The sequence below is a fragment of the Pseudorca crassidens genome, chromosome 11 (genome assembly GCF_039906515.1).
Source record: "Pseudorca crassidens isolate mPseCra1 chromosome 11, mPseCra1.hap1, whole genome shotgun sequence".
Lineage (NCBI taxonomy): Eukaryota > Metazoa > Chordata > Mammalia > Artiodactyla > Delphinidae > Pseudorca > Pseudorca crassidens.
In genome coordinates this window covers 22621427-22642074 of record NC_090306.1, presented here as the reverse complement: position 1 = coordinate 22642074, position 20648 = coordinate 22621427, and the positions used below count along the sequence as shown (strand labels likewise).

General features: G+C 43.4%; 1 protein-coding gene across 1 annotated transcript in view; it reads right to left on the bottom strand.

Annotated features, from left to right (window-relative positions):
* Positions 1-1173: 1173 nt before the first annotated feature.
* Positions 1174-20648, bottom strand: part of KLHL42 (kelch like family member 42) — a 21256-nt gene continuing 1781 nt past the window's right edge. The window contains exons 2-3 of the mRNA XM_067696017.1: positions 10905-11098; positions 1174-6650 (exon numbers count right to left, since the gene is read on the bottom strand). Coding sequence (XP_067552118.1) covers positions 6199-6650; positions 10905-11098 — 646 coding nt within the window. The 3' untranslated portion in view covers positions 1174-6198. The remainder of the gene's footprint in view (positions 6651-10904; positions 11099-20648) is intronic.

Here is a 20648-nt window from a genome sequence, read left to right as displayed (position 1 = left end):
GGACTTGGGACTCAGTGAGCTGTGAGGTCACCTTTGGATACAGTAGCTAGATCTGATTTTTGATTGTTTCCCTTGGGGAAAAGATGAGTGTGTCTTTGATTTTTAATGGGGTAGTAGTAGTAGTTTAAGTTGGGTCATTCTTAAAATTGTATGTATAAGAAGGGCATGTGCATGCACATGTGTTCCCACAGGCAGGGCAATCGAAGGATAGAAGATGGGCATCAGCGACTTCCCTGGAAGTCCAGTGGTTAGCACTCTGCGTTTCCACTACGGGGGTCCTGGGTTCAATCCCTGGTCAGGGAACTAAGATACTGCTAGCCGTGGGGAGTGGCCAAAAAAAAAAAATGAAGAAGAAGATGGACATCCGTAGGCCATCATCTAGTAACTGAACCCCATTTTGTTTTCTGTTTTGCTTTGTTTTTATAAATTTATGTATTTATTTATTATTTATTGGATGCGTTGGGTCTTTGTTGCTGCACGTGGGCTTTCTCTAGTTGTGGTGAGCGGGGGCTACTCTTGGTTGTGGTGGGCGGGCTTCTCATTGCGGTGGCTTCTCTTGTTGTGGAGCACGAGCTCTAGGTGGGTGGGCTTCAGTAGTTGCGGCACGTGGGCTCAGTAGTTGTGGCACACGGGCTTCGTTGCTCCGCGGCATGTGGGATCTTCCCGGACCGAGGCTCGAACCCATGTCCCCTGCGTTGGCAGGTGGATTCTTAACCGCTGCGCCACCAGGGAAGCCCCTGAACCCCATTTTGTGACACTGACCCCCAACTTCTCTCAGCCTCGCAGACAGCACCATAACTAACACAATAGAAAAGGAGTTGTGTGCTTCAGTTTTCCTGGAGTGAGGGGCGCTTACAACAGTGGGAAGTGGTAGAAAACATAGATTGTGGAGGGACACAGCTGCTACACGGTGAGATTTAGACTTTGTTCTTTTATTCAGAATTAGAAGGACTCAGAGACCCTCCTCCCCGATCCCTCTTCTCCCAACACTAGCAGCTCTCGCGACACGCCCCACGTGACTCCTCCTCCAGCCAAATGCCACCTCTCTAACTGGCTCACGTGTTCGTCTGGCCTTCCAGGCAGTCAGGAGCTCCCACCGCACGGGCCTGTCTCACGCATTGTCTGCCTCCTCCCAGCCCTGAGTCCACAGCTCATACTTCAAGGACAACATACACTGATTCAGAACTATTTTATTTGAAGAGATTTTCTTCTGTCGTTCTAAACACAAAGGAATGCTGTTTGAGTAAGTGCTTCGCAGGCATCATTGTACTGAAATGAATCATGTGCTGTGTTTACATTTTAAGCCACACTTGAAATTGAAGACTCAATACAACCTTTTCAACAAAGAATCAGCCATAACAAAACATAACCATTCATTCTACGGATTATCATTTTGCCTAAAATGACCACTAGATATGAAAACCTTGCAGAGACATCGAAAGAGTCCCCATTAAGTATTGTTTTAGAAAAATGACACAAGAATGCAAATGACATTTTCTTTCTCTTTACTAGTAAGAGACTGTGACATCCATTTGACAGAGCACCAGCCAACTCTATCAAGGTCATTACAGCACCCTTTGCAGCTCAGAATTGACCGTCTTTTACATTTAATCTGTCTCCTACAGGAATGGATAAAAATGGTTACTTCAAGGGCAGAAGTCAGCCTGCGCCAACCGGTGTGTATTTTGTATCGTGTTCCTAAATTAACACCAGAAAATGAAAACTAAATGCTCTCATGTGAACGAAACATACCCTTTGACAGTTATCACAAAGGCAAAAACTCAACTGGCTTTCAGTCAGGACTAGTGTCTCAATGTCCATTTCTTTATTAATCCTTTTTATGGAAGTGTGTTAAAGGCACAGGTACAAACGCATACGTGAACAGCTTGCTTCTCTCCCAATACCTGCCTGCTTCCCTGGCTTTGCTCCTCCTTTTCATGGGATCAAGCTGCTGAGCTCTCAGCTCCATAAGCTGTGGAGCCTGGTAAGTATTTTAAATAAAGCAGATCTCCTATCATTCTTTTCTGAAAAATGAAGAACAGAGAAGACTACGGAAAGTAGTGAGAAAAGAGCATACTGTGAAAAACAGAAACCATAGGATGTAATGTTCAAATCTAGAGAAAAGCTGGTTCATGATGACTGTTAGTCAACCATAAAGTAGGGGACAGACTGGAACCAGGACTGAAGAGGCAGGAAGGCCAGGGAGCCCCAGTGCGCCTGACAAAAGTGGGCATCTTCCAGACGAACAGTCTAGTTACGACCATCACGACAAACACTTTCACAAGGCTGTAGGCTCTTCAAGGCTGGGGATGGTGGCTTACTTATGTCTGTATCCCCACTTCTTAGCACTTTCTCTCACATGATAGATATTTAATACATATTTCTGGGAACCAGGGAACTGAGCTGAATCAGCTCACTGCTTTCAAAGCCATCTTGGGTGGTGTCTACTCACGTAATTCATTCACTCCTCTGCCTAAGGCAGGGATGACAAATCGACTTCATCTCACTCTGATGCACTGGTAGTGGATGCCTGGAAGCATTAATGACACAGATTTTAAGACCAGTTCCTGTCCGGGAGCAGAGGAGTGCCGCTCATTCACAATGCCTCCTTGAAAGAATGGTGGCACAGATGTTCTGCATTCCCACCCCTGGTGCAGGAGAAAGGCATCTAACAACCCACCCATATTCCCTTTCTGTTGCTATGCTGTCTCTCCAGTGCTCTGCACTAAGCCACTGCTTATTAAATGCTGGTTGACCAGGAAGCCCAAAGCCTTTCCACTTGATTTACCTGTGCAGCCAAACAGGTAGAGCCATGAATTTACCTGGAAATCTGAAAACACTGCATCCACACTGCTCGGTAATGGTTTATTGAAAGAGGACAGGCATGTACTTGATTACTCTCTCTGTAGAGAAAGAGCTTTGTCCATCTCAGTACAACTTTAATTGATATCTAAGGCATTTGGAATGACTTGGGATTTTGGTTCAAAACAAATGGCAGAGTGAAATTCTCTTTGGTATTCATGCTTAATCTACATCTACTTGCTTCTTACTAGTATCCATGACCTTCTCAGTACGTCTTTGTTAAGATTTAACAAATACGGTTGAAATAGTCAACTCCTACACATGCATCAGAAAAGCAAAGGGAGAGGCCTCTGAAACTAAGGGTGCAGAAGAGAAAGCCAGAAAGAATGACAGGAAGAACAAACAACCTTCCTCTAACAATTCACACTCAGGACTCATTCTGCCATTCAGACCGTTCTCAGTGAAATAAGCCGCCTCTGGCAGGGTGGCCACCACTGGGGTCCTCTCAGTAACTCCCCTCCCTACAGAGAGGTCAGCACCCCTCAGAAGCATCTCTGAAAAGAAGGAGAACATGTATAGAGAAAGAGAGGAAACAAAGGGAGACTTTCAAAGCAACATTGCCTTCGTCACAGGTACAGCCTTTAGTGTAACATTGGCACCAGTGAGAGAACAGGGCTAAATTAAAATTACCCTCAAAATGCCAACACAGCTGACGTGTACAGCAGGAAGGATAATGTCCCAAATCCACAGATCTGTCCTACTGCACTTTCCACTTTGCCTACGTACCACTGGCAGCCCCAAGAAACAGTCTTGTTAGGAGTCTGCGTATCTTAGAGAGAGCTTAATATGCCAGATGGGTGCAAATGCAAATACACACACACACACAGAGTTGCACATACACACACACATCAAACCTGGTTTATAAAAAGAGCTTTGTGGATCAGAGTATGCCTTCACTTGGTCCAAGCATCTAGTTGTCAGCATTCAGAAAATGGACCCAAAGAATGTAATGAGGAAGAGAACTGGTTGGCAGGAATAATACTGTAGTTTTTACAATGTGGGTATTTACAAGCTAATCTCCAATTGTTTGTCCAGAATTAATTCAACTGGCTAGAATCTTATGAATATATAAGGATAAGCCTTAAAGATGTTAAGATCTATAGTAACAAAAGTTAATGCTATCTAAAATAAATTAGATTTTTAAATATATGTAATGAAATTCTTGGTCATTGGAAATTCAATTCTATAGTGAATATAAATTAATATAACTCTATTATTAAAGTACCATTTCCAGGAAGATTTCAGTTCAGAGTTGTTGTTTTTTTAAAAAAGAAAAAAAAAGGCTAAGTATTTGAGAACAAATGGATCTGGCTTAGAAACCCTTAAATAGCGTTGAAAGGAGAGTGCTGATAAGATTTGGTGACAAGATGCAAAGATCTGTCTCGAGGTCCGCAATAAAGACACCTCATTTTACCTAACAGAAGTATTGCTGAAAAGTTATGCAACTAGAATTTTTACAAGTAGACCCTAATTTTAAAAATACCATAATATATGTACGGGACGCCACAGCTGCCCGGAAACCCTGGGGTGACTCCTTGGGTAAAGTGAAGCCTGTCAAGGTTACCGCCTCCTCTGTGACAGCTGCATGGTGAATGCATACTAGAGGCGCTCAGCACGTGTGCTGAGTGCATGAATTTGCTGCAACAGTTTTTCTTTTTCTACGGGAGTTTCTTAAAGCGGGGCATGCTGAAACTGGAATGTTAGGACAGAAAGATACGGTCCAGCTCACAGTTTAAACTTATTCCATCACAGAAAATCAGGGAATCTCAGAAAGTGTTTTTCAATGAAAATAAAATTTCTTTACGTGCGTGTATACAGGCATATCTTGTTTCATTGCGCTTCACTTGATTGCACTTCGAAGATAACGCGTTTTTTATAAATTGAAGATCTGCGGCAACCCCAGCTTGTCAGGTATAAGGGTTGGCATTTTTTAGCAATAGAGCATTTTTAAAGTAAGGTATGTACATTGTTTTTCTAGACATAGTACTATTGCACACTTAACAGACGACAGTATAGTGTATATATAACCGTTATACATGCTGGGAAACCCAAAAATTCTTGCAACTTGCTTTATTGCAGTGGTCTGGAACTGAACTATCTCTGAGATACGCCTGTATATTTTTAAAGAAATGCTGATCTGTAACTGGCAGAAGATTGTATTCATTTGTTAACTGACTTACTGTAAACAACTGCTTGAGCTGGGTTCCACTTGATTTACCAACCAAGGCAAGCAGAGCACCTTACCAGATTCCAGAAATCCTACCAGATCCATTCCATCTCTGTAGGGGCTTCTTCCCCTCTCTCCAGCACAAACGTTTCAAAGCTACCCTCACCTTACCCCACAAAAGCAAAGCATGAATTAAAAAGCCGAGATTAAATTAGAAAGGTGCCTGACCGAAATATAAAGTTACTGTTTCAAACTTTAAAAAAAGAACTAAGTCAAATACAGTCAATAAAATAACTCTCAAAGGCATTTTTCCCCGTTATTTGGTGCTTCCTTTCCTTCCCACTTAAATTTAAGACTCGATTTTAAAAACACAGAGATCTGTCCTTTTAAAAGAACAGAATGAAACAATATATCCTCTCTTTTAAGAAATACAGAACACCTAGCAATACAACTCATCTGACCACATAAATCTGCAATCTGCTACGTAAATGAAATAAGAGGTTATACCTTCCTATTTACTCAGCATTCATAACTGTAAAAGAAGACTGGAAAAATAGCTGAGAATGTTTTTATGCAGGTTTTGGGGAGGACTGGGTACTGGTTCCACTGGTGTAAGTTTCCTGGGAAGTCGTGTGCAAATAAAATATACGAACATAGAACCTATTTTAAATACACTGCAATATATGCGGGTGTGACCGGGGGAGAAAGACAGTGTTAATATGTTTGTCAAGTAAATTAATAACCAAAAAAATAATCTCTCACTTAAGGTATCAATGATATTTCAAGTGACCTAAATAAAACTGATTTTAAAATCATCTTTACCATTCATGCCAATTATTGACTTTGGCCCTTTACCAAGCAGGCACAATGAATCTTCTTTTTGAGAATCAGTTTCAGTCACCGGCCGAAGGGTATCACATTTGTATGAAAACATTATCATGGATTTGCTCCCATAATTTAAAAATCAATAATTAAAAAAATAATAAAGTTGGTCTCTTTTTTCCACAAGTTTTCAAGTAATTAGTTCAAGTAGGTGTATTTACAGCTTTTGTATAAATGACCTAAACCCCACATTTTCCCTTTAAAAATCAGTCTCTCTCGAAATTAGACATGGTTCTTTTGTTTTTTGGTCTTGAACCAGGTTTCTTTTAAATACTAAGTCGATTCAGTCATGTCTCTGCTTTATTGGGCAGATAAAGTGAAGAGACCAGCAAGTTGTGTCCAAAGGCTGGGAAACGCCTAAAGGCTTCCCAGCTATCCGAAAAGATGTTGTACTTGAGGAAGACTCGGTGTTCCAAGCTGGTGGACAGGGTCACGTCTCTGCTCATGATGTAGATGCCGTCATTGTGAAGCGCGCACGTCAGGTTGAGGCCCGACTTGGACGTGTTCTCCTTGAGGTAGAGCCACTGGCGGGTGACAGTGTTGTAGGACTGCACGGTGAGCATGTCCTCGCTCTGGCTGCCCCTCCGGGTGGGCCCCAGCTCATGGAGACAGCCCCCCACGATGTAGATGGTCTCCTCCACGGACACCATCTGCTGCTTGCGGATGTGGACGTCGCACGTTTCAAAGAGCGTCCAGGTGTCAGCGGAGGGGCAGTACTGCAAGATGTTCAGGTTCCGGTCTGAAAGGCAGGAAGAAGCCGCATGATGACACAGCGACCGGGAGCAAGGCCGGCTGCCTGGGCTGGACATACACGCCTACCTCCACCTGAGTGATTGGCTAACACAGAGGCAAAACTATTCAGGAAAGCCGAGGTTGGGGAAATAGTTTTCGAAATGGCTGGGAGGAGATCCGTGCAGAATCATCCCCACTGGCCTGCCGGGTACGTCCCCTGCCTGGGAGGCTGTCAGAGTCGGTCAGGCCAGGCCAGGCAGATGAGCCGCTGTGACAGAGCACCCCCTCCTCCCTGGGACCCTTGCAACTTTGAGAACCACCAGGCCAACGTACAAAGAATCCGAGCCTCAGAACCCTCATCAGTATCTACTGAATGACTGACTGCTTAACGCAGACGACTGGCAGAGCCCCAAGAGGATCTATCCTTGACAACAGATTCTACAAAACAAGCCAAGCGAGCCGAGCAGGATCTCTGGAGCTGTCTAAAGGAAAGGACGCAGAGCTGCATGTCAGGAGAGATGCAAGCAAATCTCACCTCTGACCTTCAAGCCACAGAATCATTGGCAATTCTGTTTCCCAACTGTAACACCAGAGACACACTGGCAAAGGCCGTTCCCCCTTCCCCACCCGTTTCACAAGAGATGGTTAATTATTGTGTGGATAAAATCGGATGGTAAATGAAAGACTACCCTGACATCATTTTGAAGAGCTTTTTCCAGGAAAATTATTGCCTACTCTCTTTTTGAAAAATGCTTGTGAAATTTAAAATATCTAGTTTCATTTTTCTTTTTTTCTATCGTTCTTTTTTTTCTCCTTTTCTCCTCAAGGAAAGAATAAATGGAATATTTTAGACTTAGAAAAAAAAAACTAAAAATGCTCTGAATTAGCCAAAATAATGAACTTTCTGTTTGTTGTTGTTTTTTAAACAACAAAATCAGTGTACGAGACAGTCCAGCTTGGGAACTGATGTCCAAGTGACGCGCACAGCCTTTTGATGGCTGCAGAAGCTGGGAGGAGTACTTGATCCTGAGACAGAAGGACCCACTCACAGTGGGCAGTAATTAGAGCTCCACTGTGCTCTCTGATACCGAGTCAAGTGTCTCCTAAGAGGGCACAGAGGGAAGGGAAAGGAGTCCAGATCCTGTGTGTGCACCCGTCCGGAGCCTGCAGAAATGTCAAAATTGTTACAACTTCTGTTTTCCACCAAGACTATGACCTCCCTTCTTTCTTTTCTTTGTAGCGACTGTGATACAGCTTATCCTAGGAGTCAGCCCTAGGGAGTTTGGTTACTAATCTATCCAACTAGTGCCCCTCAGTAACCCCTCCCCACCCCACGAATAAAAGACTTATTCTAGCACAGCTTCAATGTATTTATTTCTCAGGTCCAGGTCTGAAGGTCCTTCCAGGTCTTCTGTAAATGTTTTCTCTCCTCACCCAACAAGGGCTCAGACCATGATGAGGTCGTTTGAGTTGGCGGAAAGATCTTTCTGCTTTTACATTTAGAGTTGATTCTGACATTTAACAAATCACCTTTCTTCCTTTTAGTGGTTACTACTACTTTCTATCGAATTTCATTTCTTCGGTGCCGGCCAAAGAATTAAAACAATCAAAGAGCTATCATAAAAATCACAAACTCTTCCTTACTAAATTTTAAAAGTCTCACCTAACGTAAGAAGTCGGCAGGCTACGAAGCCAACCTTAAGTCCTGAATTTTTTTTTTTCATGACAATTATGACTTCTTGTTTTCAAGACAAGGAACTATTAGGAAGTGCTGGGAAGAGCCCAAGCAGAGGAGGAGGGGGGGCTTCAGAGGACGAGGAACTGTCCTGCCCTCCCATCGTAGAAAACTCGTTTTCAGTCCTTACACAAACAGTCATCCGTCCACGTCACCTAACCATCCCATCGTGGGGATTTGGCTCGGGGAAGCCGGGACAGGAATCACAGTGGGTGGCCCAAGTCAAGAAGGCACTTTAGTAGCAGCTTGTGAAACTAGAAAACACACAAGCAAGGGTTTTCCAGGTCAACTCTAAAGAACATTTGCTCAGTCAGGGTCATGGAAAAACTAGGAAATCTACCAGGGGCATAGTCTTCAGGTTACAGTGCTTCCTGTCAGCGCTTCCCAGCTCCTGGTTAGAAGAGAAGCCAAGGGATATGTGTGCATTGGGTCAGCCCACAGGGTGCATGCTGTGTCACAAAATCTAGGGAGGAATCAGAATTCTTAGAAATGTGCAAAAGTAAATAACTGTATTTACTTTCCTAGGAGAGAAGACACACAGATACACATAGAGGTACATATGCACGCACAGGAATTCACCCGGGTCTATGGTTTAGTCAAGTCTATAAAATTGACCACTGTAACCTGAACACCAGTGTTGAAGGTGAAAGAAATGACTGCTCGGTCTCATTTTCTTTCAAGTATCCGTAAAGGAAAAGCTGGCAATTATCTTATCATCAGTGGAGAGTCACTAGGGACAAGTAATGAAAACTTGGAGTGAAAAAGAAAAAGCCTCACTGTTCTCCTCTTCCCATGTCACCACTGCATCTTCTTAAACGCATAAATAAACATAACCACCTGCAGAAAGCTGAATGGTGACCCCTTGAAACATACGTTCATCTTCTAACCCCCAGAACTTTTGAATGTGACTTTTTATTGGATGTAATTTAGTTAAGAATCTCAAGACGAGGTCATCCTGGATTACCCAGCTGGGCTCTAAATCCAATGAGATGTGTGTCTTTATAAGAGAAGAGGAAGACACGGATACACACAGAGGAGACAGAGGCAGGGATTGGAATCATGCAGCCTCTAGCCAAGGAACACCTGGCGCCACCAGAGCCGGGAAGAGGCAAGGAAGGTTTCTGCCCTAGAGCCTTCGGGGGAGCGTGATCCTCCTGACACCTTGTCTTCAGACTCCTGGCCTCCAGAACTGTGAGAGAATACATTTCTGTTGCTTTAGGCCACCAAGATTGTGGTCATTTGTTAAGTCAGCCACAGGAAACAAAAACACCGCCTACCACCCTCCCCACCAATCAACTGTTTAGAGGTACTCTAAGAAGTGTTCATCAAAATCTTTCGCTGTCACCAAAAAAAAAAAAGTAAATCAAATGCTCATAAAATACCTTACATTTAACTTCTTCCTCAAACATATATCCCCAAAACAAGACACATCTGGTTATGTTGAAAGAATTTTTGCCACCTACTTCATATTATTATTATGTGGATTTCTGTTCTTTGCAAAGTTATAAATGGTCACATGCAGCTTCCTGGGGCCATCAGCACACGCCTGTTATCAGCCAGGGCTGGAGAGCTCTGTCCTGCCCACATCACACCATACAGGGGTGATAGGTTATTTCACTACGTCAAATATAATGGTGACTCTACTACTTCAATGTGGCTAAGAGTCCAGTTATGCCTTTTCTAAAAGTTCTGGGCACTATACAGTCAGACAGACCAAAAGAAGAAATAAACTGCCTTGGCCGTGAGAAAACTTGGAAACAACTGCTTTATGGGAAGGAAAGAGATAACAGGAAAGACACACCTCTTCCTGGTGGTCCACCATTGCCTTTCTTACTGTTAATAATAGAAAACCAAGTAACAGAAAACCAAGCTGTGAGATGCTTCCTACCAAGACCAGCAGTATAAAACCTCTGGAGAAACTTTTTGTTTCCATATCATTAACTATAAAATGCCCACCCACAAAAGTGAAAAACACATATGTACGGTTTAATAACCAGCACAACCCCTTCCCATCACTGGTCAGAAAAGAATCCTCTTCATGTACTTGCTCCTTCTATGATATGGGAACAACCGCCTGGAGCTGAACTTCTGGAATCTGTATCTGATATGCTTGTGCCCAAACACAAGGGAGAAAGTGAAAACAAAGATCTGCAAGAATGCTGTGGCACTAAATTCCATAGTGTTGGACGGGGCGGATTCAGTGTGCGTTTGGGAGAAGGATGGGAGTTACCCAGCCAAGTCACAGAATGGCTGACCACAAGGTGGGGTTTCCAAAGCAGGAAGAAAATCCATTTTGTGCACAGCTCCCCCTCCCCCTTTCAATTTTCATGCTCACACAAAGGCATCAAAGGCCCCTCCTCTCCAAACTGCCCCTGTCATACAGGATGCTCTTTTTTCCAGATACGTAAATATATACTATGTAACACATAAAATCACACTAGAGGGTTTCCTCCAGCCCCTGCTGCCCTTTCCAAGGCTGCCAAAGCTCACGTGTAGGAGGACCACTTACTAGGCCCCTTTACTTACCTCTCGTAGTGTATCCTCCAATGACATAAATGTTCCCCTTACACTCACACGCAGAAAACTCAGCCAGAGGGTTTGGTAAGGGTGCCACGAAATTCCAGGCATCCTGCTCGGGGCTGTAACATTCAACGTTAGAAACGGCCTGCCCACCAATGGCATAGAGTTTTGAATTAACAGCCACGAGTTTGAAGTTAGACCTGAAAGAGAGACACAAAGGCCCACAAAGTCAGTTCTTTTGATCATTCAGAAGACAGGGACTTCCCTGGTGGTCCAGTGGTAAAGAATTCACTTTACAATGTGGGGGACGCAGGTTCGATCCCTGGTCAGGGAACTAAGATCCCACATGCCTCGGGGCAACTAAGCCCGTGCGCCACAACTACTGAGTTCACACGCCTCAACGAGAGAGCCCACATGTCGCGAACTACAGAGCCCATGCGCCCTGGAACCCGCGCGCCACAACGAGAGAGAGAAAACCCACACGCCACGACTAGAGAGAAGCCCACGCACCACAACGAAGAGTCCGCGTGCCGCAACTAAGACCCGACGCAGCCAAAAACGTAAATTAAATAAATAAAGGATAATTTAAAAAAAGAAGAAGTAAGACAAAACGGACTTTCCCGGTCCAGTGGTTAAGACTCCGCACTTCCAATGGAGTGCGCACGGGTTTGATCCCTGATTGGGGAACTAAGATCCCGCAAGCTGCACGGCACAGCCAAAAATAAAATGTACAGCTTTTGAAAGCGAAAAATTAGGCCAGTATAAACAAGAAAAAGAAGTAAGACAACGGCATGATCTGCTAAAGCAGCGTGAGGAATCTGCTGGATATTTGAAGGAAATGAGCTCTCCAATTTGGGCGCTATTCTGCCTGGGGACAAAGGAATGACTGAACGGCATCTCAAATTTCACTCTTGTCCCCAAGAATCCACAAGTTTGGTGCATTCTCCAAACTTTAGGTATTGAAGATAAGCAATTTTCAGTATAACAAGGACTAATCTTGCTTTGCTTAAACCAAGAACCACTTTGTATGTGCTAAACTCAATACCTCTATACTTCAAGAAAAATAAATGTAAAAATACACTTCAATAAAAAATAGAAAAAACCCACATTGTAAATCAACTATACCTCAAAAATAAATAAATAAAATAAACTCAATACCTCTTCCAAGAGTGGGAGCAAGTACCCACCCCATTCCCTCGCCTCTCTCTATTCCCCGTGGGTAGGCTCCATCCTAGGTACACACCAGGGCTTGCCTACACAGACAAGCACATGCAAAGGTTGTTTGCTACAGGGTGGTCCAGACACCCCTTTACCATGAGTTCACCTAAGCAGATCACTCGCCCATCCTCCTCGATATGAGGGCGTCTTCTATGTTGCTTCACAACATATAAGGTAGGGGGAGGTAAGCAGTGAAGTAATTAAAACTATTTTGATCTGGCATTCTTAGGGTATTCACACATGTTAACAAACACCTCTATCAACAAATGATCACCTATAACAAGAGTAAATAATTTTTAGAAGAGAAATGCATTGGTTTTAAGGCCCATATTCAGTAATACAACTAAACTCTGCTTATCGGCTTCAGATACTAAATAAAAGCCTCATGACTTTTGAATCGAAAAGAAAAAAATTAATTTCTTTCAGTGTAGTACATAAACATTAATGGACTCTTTGAAGGCCAGGGAGGATATAAGCATTTGCAAGTGCTGGGTCAGCCGACTGTGATACGTGCAACCATCTCAAGTTTACGGTAATACGAGCAGCTTCGCATTACTGTAGGAGCAGGAGACCTGCTTCTAGACCCGCTCTGCTGATAACCAGCTATCTGACCTTTGTCTCTAGCGTGGGGACCATACCCATCACAGGGTGGTCGAGACAATTACACCACACAGCTTATCAGAAAGTACTACACAGAGAAAAGATACCATCACTAAAATTTCTCAGTTTTCTAGTGTTTGAAATAAAGAAGCTAGACCCGGTGAATTTAGAGACCTCATCTAATGCCAACACAATGAGCTCTTCAAAAGTAACAACATCCTAAGAAAGAATGGGGGTAGAGGCTCCAAATGGAAAAAGCATGTCAGAGGGTAGATTAAAAAGCAGCAGTGAACAAGTAGCCACGTCTGATCTCCTGACAGATGTTTAATAAACAATGGTGCATTATGATCTAGAACATATGTTGGTAATAGTCACCTACTAAAAAATTAAGATTTTTTTCAAAGTTCCCTGTAATGTTTACGTTACATTAAAAATGAGTTTTAGGGCTTCCCTGGTGGCGCAGTGGTTGACAGTCCGCCTGCTGATGCAGGGGACATGGGTTCGTGCCCCAGTCCGGAAGGATCCCACATGCCGTGGAATGGCTGAGCCCGTGAGCCATGGCCGCTGAGACTGCACGTCCGGAGCCTGTGCTCCGCAGCGGGAGAGGCCACAGCAGTGAGAGGCCCACGTACCGCAAAAAAAAAAAAAAAAAAAAAAAATGAGTTTTAGCTTAGTTTTGTTTTTCAAATCAGAGAGTAAACAGGGTACTCTTCATCAAGAACCTCATATTGTCCACTAACCTCAGCCAGCCACTCAGTTTTTCACGCCAATAGACTTCACCGGGGTGGCAGTTACTGGGGGGCCCTTGGTTCATTTTGCTTACCTTTCCTGCTGCCAATGGTCCTTAAAATCTGACCATGATGCCCTCCCTGTGTGTGCAAATTTGGGGATCCGAAGGAAAGAAAGCTTAAAATTTTACCAGCCCACAATCTGTGTTTGCTTCCCAAAGGTACACAGATAGTAAATTTTGTAAGATCAGAACAGTTTTTGATATTCCTCCAGCATAATCATTTGTCCTAAGCAAAATGTGAGGGGCTTCTTTCTGAGGCTGAACGAATAGGCAGTTAAAAGTAAACAACTCTGTCTCTCCAGACCCCAACATGCTCAAATTCACTTGAAAAGAGAAACACTTTTCCAATATTGAATTTGTTTTATGATGCAATTGCCTCCCAAAAACAGGCCACTTGATGAAGAGGCAGACTGCCAAGGATTATGAACCCAGGCTTGTACAGGGAAGTCTCAGCTCCCCTACTCAACAGCTCTGTGAGCTTGAACAAGTCATTAAATCTCAGTTGATCTGAGTCTCAGTAGGGAAAAGAAAAGCACGTTGTAAGAGTTGAAAAGGGTAACTTGCAGAAAGGGGTCACTAGAGGGAATGCTTGCCTGCATGTCACTGCCTACGTTTCTTAACCTCAGGAGGATGGGTTTCTCATTTGTCAACTGCAATAGTCACTGGCTGTAATGGACAAAGTGCTGGACTTCTGTACAAAGTGCTTTCACTTCCATAAATTCTTGCCTTTTCCCATTTTCTGAAAATAACTTTTCTACTCTCCACATTCTGAAGGGTAAAGGTGTGAATCCAAGCTATCACTGATTTTTAAAAAGTATCACCTCTGCAGTGTTTTCTTTCTTTTTTTTTTTATAAATTTATTTATTTATTTTTGGCTGCGTTGGGTCTTCGTTACTACACGTGGGCCTTCTCTAGTTGCGGTGAGCGGGGGCTACTCTTCTCATTGCAGTGGCTTCTCTTGCTGTGGAGCACGGGCTCTAGGCACGCGGGCTTCAGTAGTTGTGGCACACAGGCTCAGTAGTTGTGGCTCATGAGCTCTAGAGCGCAGCCTCAGTAGTTGTGGCACACGGGCTTAGTTGCTCCACAGCATGTGGGATCTTCCCGGACCAGGGCTCGAACCCATGTCCCCTGCATTGGCAGGCGGATTCCTAACCACTGCACCACCAGGGAACTCCCTACAGTGTTTTCTTAATATTGATCCCTGACATACTCCATTCAGGAGGCAAAAAGAATTTTAAATCAAATAACGATTTGTTGTAGCTACATACTTGACTTACAGTAAATAGAAATGAAAGTGACAAAACTGAGATGACGATCTAATTTCTACTTCACTTAGAAGAAATAAAAAGCTTTTGAAATCCTTAAAAGCTGAGTAACACGAACCCAGCCAACCACCAGCACACAGGTATCAAAGACTAACAAGAGCTATTGTAACCATCGGAAGGGCAGGATGATTCGGGGTCTGAGTGGCTTAGAGCGCGGGCCCTGTGATATGTGCAAGTTAATGAAACTCACTGAGCCTCAGCTTCCCCTTTGGGGAAATGGGGCCAATAATAATGCCCGTCTCAGAGAGCAGGACATTTAAAGTAGCGACCACGACATGCAGCCCTGAGTGCCAGCTCAAGACATGTAAACCACTGTTAGGATCTGTTGCTTAGAAAAGTTGTTACCATTAGGGTAAAACAGAATCAAAGGCAAGCTCCTTTCCCTAGCCCTTTCTCCAGCTCTCCGGGGAGGACTGTGCAGCCTGTGGACCATCAGGGCCTTTTGTCTCCTCTTTCCCCTCTGCCACTTCCCCCAAGCATTACCCTCCCCTAGGGACCAGGGAGGGGAGAAGGGAAGGTTAGGAGACAGAAAAAGTCATGGTGGGGCTTCCCTGGTGGCGCAGTGGTTGAGAGTCCGCCTGCCGATGCAGGGCACGCGGGTTCGTGCCCCGGTCCGGGAAGATCCCACATGCCGCGGAGTGGCTGGGCCGGTGAGCCATGGCCGCTGAGCCTGCGCGTCCGGAGCCCGTGCTCCGCAACGGGAGAGGCCGCGACAGGCCCGCGAACCGCAACAAAAAAAGTCATGGTTGCTCCCTACTACCTACCACCTCTGAGCAAACCTAATGCACAAACCAGTTTAAACTGCTGGCCAAAATTATACTGGGGGGAGGTGAACAGACATATAGTTTACTTCATACTATCCTTGTGCTCCACTGCAATTAACCACAGAGGACAAAATCTCTCGAAGGTTTCATGCCTCTAGAAATGCTCTAAAATACTAAACTTTGGCTCAGAGGAAAGGGGACAGTCAAAGCTGACAACTGCAATTACTTCTCTGCCGGGAGACTTGTTTGTTAGGTTTCTCTCCCAACGTTGCTGTGTTCACACACAGAACAGGATGGCACAACACGACTCCGATTTCAGAGCAAGGGTGCAAGGCAACAGAAGTTACTAGAGATAACTCTAGAAATACAGAAAATAATGAACTGATGGCTGCAACAGTGCCAGTTCCTGCAAGTTATTGCTAATTAAAGTGAGGAAGGGAAGCAAGCAACTCCATGGGCACACAAGCCTTTACACGTAAAAAGTTATGTCCTGACAACGCCTGAGATCAAATTCACGTTCAGACCACCGGGCAGTGTTGTGTACTTGGACTTCAAAGCAGCCTCTCCAACAGTGCTGTGTACTCACACTGCTGTTTTCAAGTAGTGAGCACAGCACTAAACGTTTCTTTGTGTTTTTTGTTTGTTTTTGTACCATTTTCTCCAGGGTGCAAAGGGCTTTATAAAATCTCCCAGTCCCAGAGTTCCCGCCTATCTCTTGTTATTTAAGATTCTGGGATCACTGCACTGTTCAGTCCCTGGGGAAAGCGGGCTGCTCTGCCTTTGACCCCTTTGTCAACCAGCCGAATACATCGCAAAGGCAGTGAATCGAGGTAGATGTGAAATGCTGTGTAACCAGAGGCCTAAAGGTGCCCTTTGTACTCAAGGTTCTAAGTTTCCTCCAGTGTTTTCGGAATCTGTGTTGAACGCATTATCCAGGGATAATCCCACTCTAGGTTTCATTTTTATTTGTCTCATCATCCAAACTCAACTATAAACTCCTTCTGGGCGGGAGCCATATCACCTTTGTTGTTTATTCAATAGTGACTAGAATAATGCTGGCACAGAGGCTGAGGTGAGGCTGAGGCACACACAATGAAATTCTGAAAAGCAATGCAAGTAGCATGAAATATCTGTGCTCCACTCCTTGGAAGAAAATCACTTTTAAAAGGAAAAGTTAAAGGTCTGCATGAAGATGGTCACTGTCAGTCATTAAGCCAAAACTTATAAACTCTCTAAACCATTATATCTAGTCAACGGATATTTACATTTCGGTTACTCTACTTTTTACACACCTTGAGCAATTTACTTTCTGTGCCTCAGTCTCTGCCTCTGTAAAATGGGAACCTACCTAATATAATCCTTGTGAAGAATAAGTGAGAGGATATATGCAAAGCAGTAGGAACAGTACCTAGTACAGAGTAAATGCTTAATTAAATGTTACTATTATTTTTCAGCTATTCTAAATAACTATAATGACTGTTACAAGATAAAAAATATTCACTGTAATGTTACATTTTAAAAGAACAAAACATATATATATATGTGTTCACTTTTATTACAATAATGTAAAATATATTCCACGATTCAAAAAAGCCAAGTATTTTTAAGCATCCATTATTTATTGGACACCATGTTAGCAGTATGAATACACATAAGCATTGAATAAGCAATAGGCCCCAATTGGAAGGAGAGAAACAAACATAAACAGAAGATTTCAATTCAAGGTGAGGAGTGTGCTAGAAAAGCATGAAGTTTGATCATTTAGCCCAACTGAGGGTTCAGGAAGGGACTCCTGGTTGAGACCATGTCAGATCTGAGTCAAAGTATGAAGGAGATAAAGAAGGGTACAAATTCCGATACGGAACCCAATTTAAAAAAATATAATGAAAAAAAGTGGAAGGATAAAAAAAGAACAATAATAACTAGAAAATACCTAAGAATAATTCTAACAAAAAGTACACAGACCATGCAAAGGTAATAAAAGAAACCTTTTCTGAAGGACCAAAAGACCCAAATAAATACATGGAAAAACAAGCCATTTTTCCAGCTACAAAGTGTCAGAAATCTGTGAATCCTCCTCCAGATTAACCTATGATACAATGTAATTCCAGTCAAAATTCCACCAGGACTTGACAAGGCGATTCTAAAGTATATCTGAAGGAGAAAATGTATGAAGAATAACCAAGAGAATTAAGATAAAACAAAACAGAACAGATGGGTGTCTGTTCTACCAGACAAGATTCCCAAGCTATAAAAATTTAAAAATGTGTCATAGGTAGAGGAATGGCCAATCTACCAGTTTGAAAACAGGAAAATTAGCATAGGATAATTGATTTGGCAAATCACAGTGAAGAATTAAGGCTATTGGGACATTCAGAGAACATGTTATAACCTTATAGTATGCCTCATATGGAAATAAATCCCAAGCAGATTCAGATGTCAAGGTAAAGTGGCAAAACTATAAAAGTAATAGAGCACGAGACAGATGAGTATTTAGTCCTGGCTGGTAGAAGCCTTTCGTATGCAAGATAAAAAGCTCACAGGACCCACGTGACCAATCTGACTACAAAATATTTAACATCTCTTCCTATTAGAATACCCTATAAACCTGAAGTCCCAAACTGGACGTTCACAAGGCCAGTTGTGGCCTACACTTTGTTTTGTCTACAAGGTTTGTGTTGTTGTTGACTTGTTTGCTTTTTAAATGGAGTAAGTTGTCAACATTTAAAAATCAGGATATCCAGCGGCTTCCCTGGTGGCGCAGTGGTTGAAAATCTGCCTGCTAATGCAGGGGACACGGGTTCGAGCCGTGGTCTGGGAGGATCCCACATGCTGCGGAGCAACTAGGCCCGTGAGCCACAACTACCGTGCCTGCGCGTCTGGAGCCTGTGCTCCGCAATAAGAGAGGCCGCAATAGTGAGAGGCCCGCGCACCGCGATGAAGAGTGGCTCCCGCTTGCCACAACTAGAGAAAGCCTTCGCACAGAAACGAAGACGCAACACAGCAAAATTAAATAAATTAATTAATAAACTCCTACCCCCAACATCTAAAAAATAAAAAAAAAAATCAGGATAGCTGGATGTCTGCCAACACCATTCCTCACGCCTTTGCGGCAGTAACCAGCTGCGGCCAAGAGGTGGAGCCCTCTTGCGGTGGGTCAGTAGCTCTCTGGTTCATCGTAACTGTCACCCACCCCTCTACTCACTGACCTTACCTGCCTGTTCACTTAAGGCATTTCACTTTTGAGCCTTCTGATAAAGTAACAGCAGGGGAAAAACATGTGCAACATTACCTAAGAGACGAGAGACTAATATCTATATACGTGAAGAGAACTTCTAAAATGAATACGAAAAAGATAAGCCAATGTTTTAAAAACCGGCAAAGGCCATTTATAAAAGATATACAAATGGCCAATAAACATATGAAACAAACAATCTCTCTTCCAAGCAAAGACATTCACACCAGTGTTTCTGCCTACTAGATTGGTAAAAATTTAAAAATGATGATAATGTCTTATCTTGGCAAGAGTCTAGGGAACTGGCAAGCCCAAACACTGTTGACAGGAGAGGAAACTAGAACAATCCTTTGATGGACGATTTGGCAGGAGCTACCAAAATTTTAAATGCATGTACGCTCTGCCCCACCTATCCAGGGATTCTAGGCATTTGCCATATAGAACTAACTCACATATGCCTACTAAGCTAGGCACACGTACACCAAGATGTTCAACATGGCACTGTTTATTAATGGCCAATGGAAATGACCTAAATGCTCACGAATAAGGGAAGAACTAATTACAGTCCTGTGCATCCATAGGCTGGAACACTGAACAGCCATTAACAAGAGTGAGGTGGATCTATATGTGCTGATATAGACAAGACGCTCAGAGTGGAAATATCAAGGGCCACAATAATCAGCATAAGCTAATCAATTTTAGAGTAAAAATATGTGTAAGATGCAGACATTTTCCCGTTAACCACTATCACCATATTTATAAATATACCTTTATAATGTATAAATATAAATGTTTATAGACTTACATAACTATAACATGTCTACAGATACACATATTTTTTTACTCCGTGTTTTTTGTCATTTACAATTTTTCTAAGCATGTATTCATGCATTACTCAAATACTTTTTTTTTCCCCCTAAAGAGGACAGTAAGGGCATTCCTGGGGGCGGGGGGAAAGGACTACCAAGGATTTGTGGAGAAAAGAGAATCCCATGAGGTGCCGTGTTAGAGTTCTGGAGCTAGGGGTGGCGCGTTGAGCACCAAATGTACAGTAGGAGACACATGTGTAGAGGTGACAACCTGCTGGGCCTTGTACCCCTCATCTGAGCACCGCCCATCACCACTGCATGTTCCTTTGTTGCTTCAACTAAAGCTCTTAGAATCCGTTTAAAAATAACACTCTGATATCAAATTTTGAATACATCATCCCAATGGTGTAAATAATGCACTAAAGAAGGGCTGGAAGGGGCTTCCCTGGTGGCGCAGTGGTTGAGAGTCCGCCTGCCGATGCAGGGAACGCAGGTTTGTGCCCCGGTCCGGGAAGATCCCACATGCCGCAGAGCGGCTGGGCCCGTGAGCCATGGCCGCTGAGCCTGCGTGTCTGGAGCCTGTGCTCCGCAACGGCGGAGGCCACAACAGTGAGAGGCCCGCGTACCGCAAAAAAAAAAAAAAAAAAAAAAAAAGAAGGGCTGGAAGAAAATAAGCCAACCTGTAGATGGTTATCAGAGGGAGTGGGAGTGATAGTCTTTTTGCTTCTTCATTCTTTGACATTTTCCCAGTTTTCTAGCATAACTATGTATTTTTTATCATCAGAAAAAAACTTTCCAAATTGAATTTTATATTATAGTAGAAATAACACCAGTGGACCCCTCCCCCCCTTAGGCTGGTGGGGGGGAACCTTGAGTCAAGTAAATATGTGTAATGACCTTCCCATTCCTGTTAAGAGTTTTTTGGGTTTGTTTTTTTTTGCCTGGCTGTGAGTCCCCCAACTCCTCGTTCCACACTTCAGAGGAGGAGCCATGGCGGGGCTTGAGATGG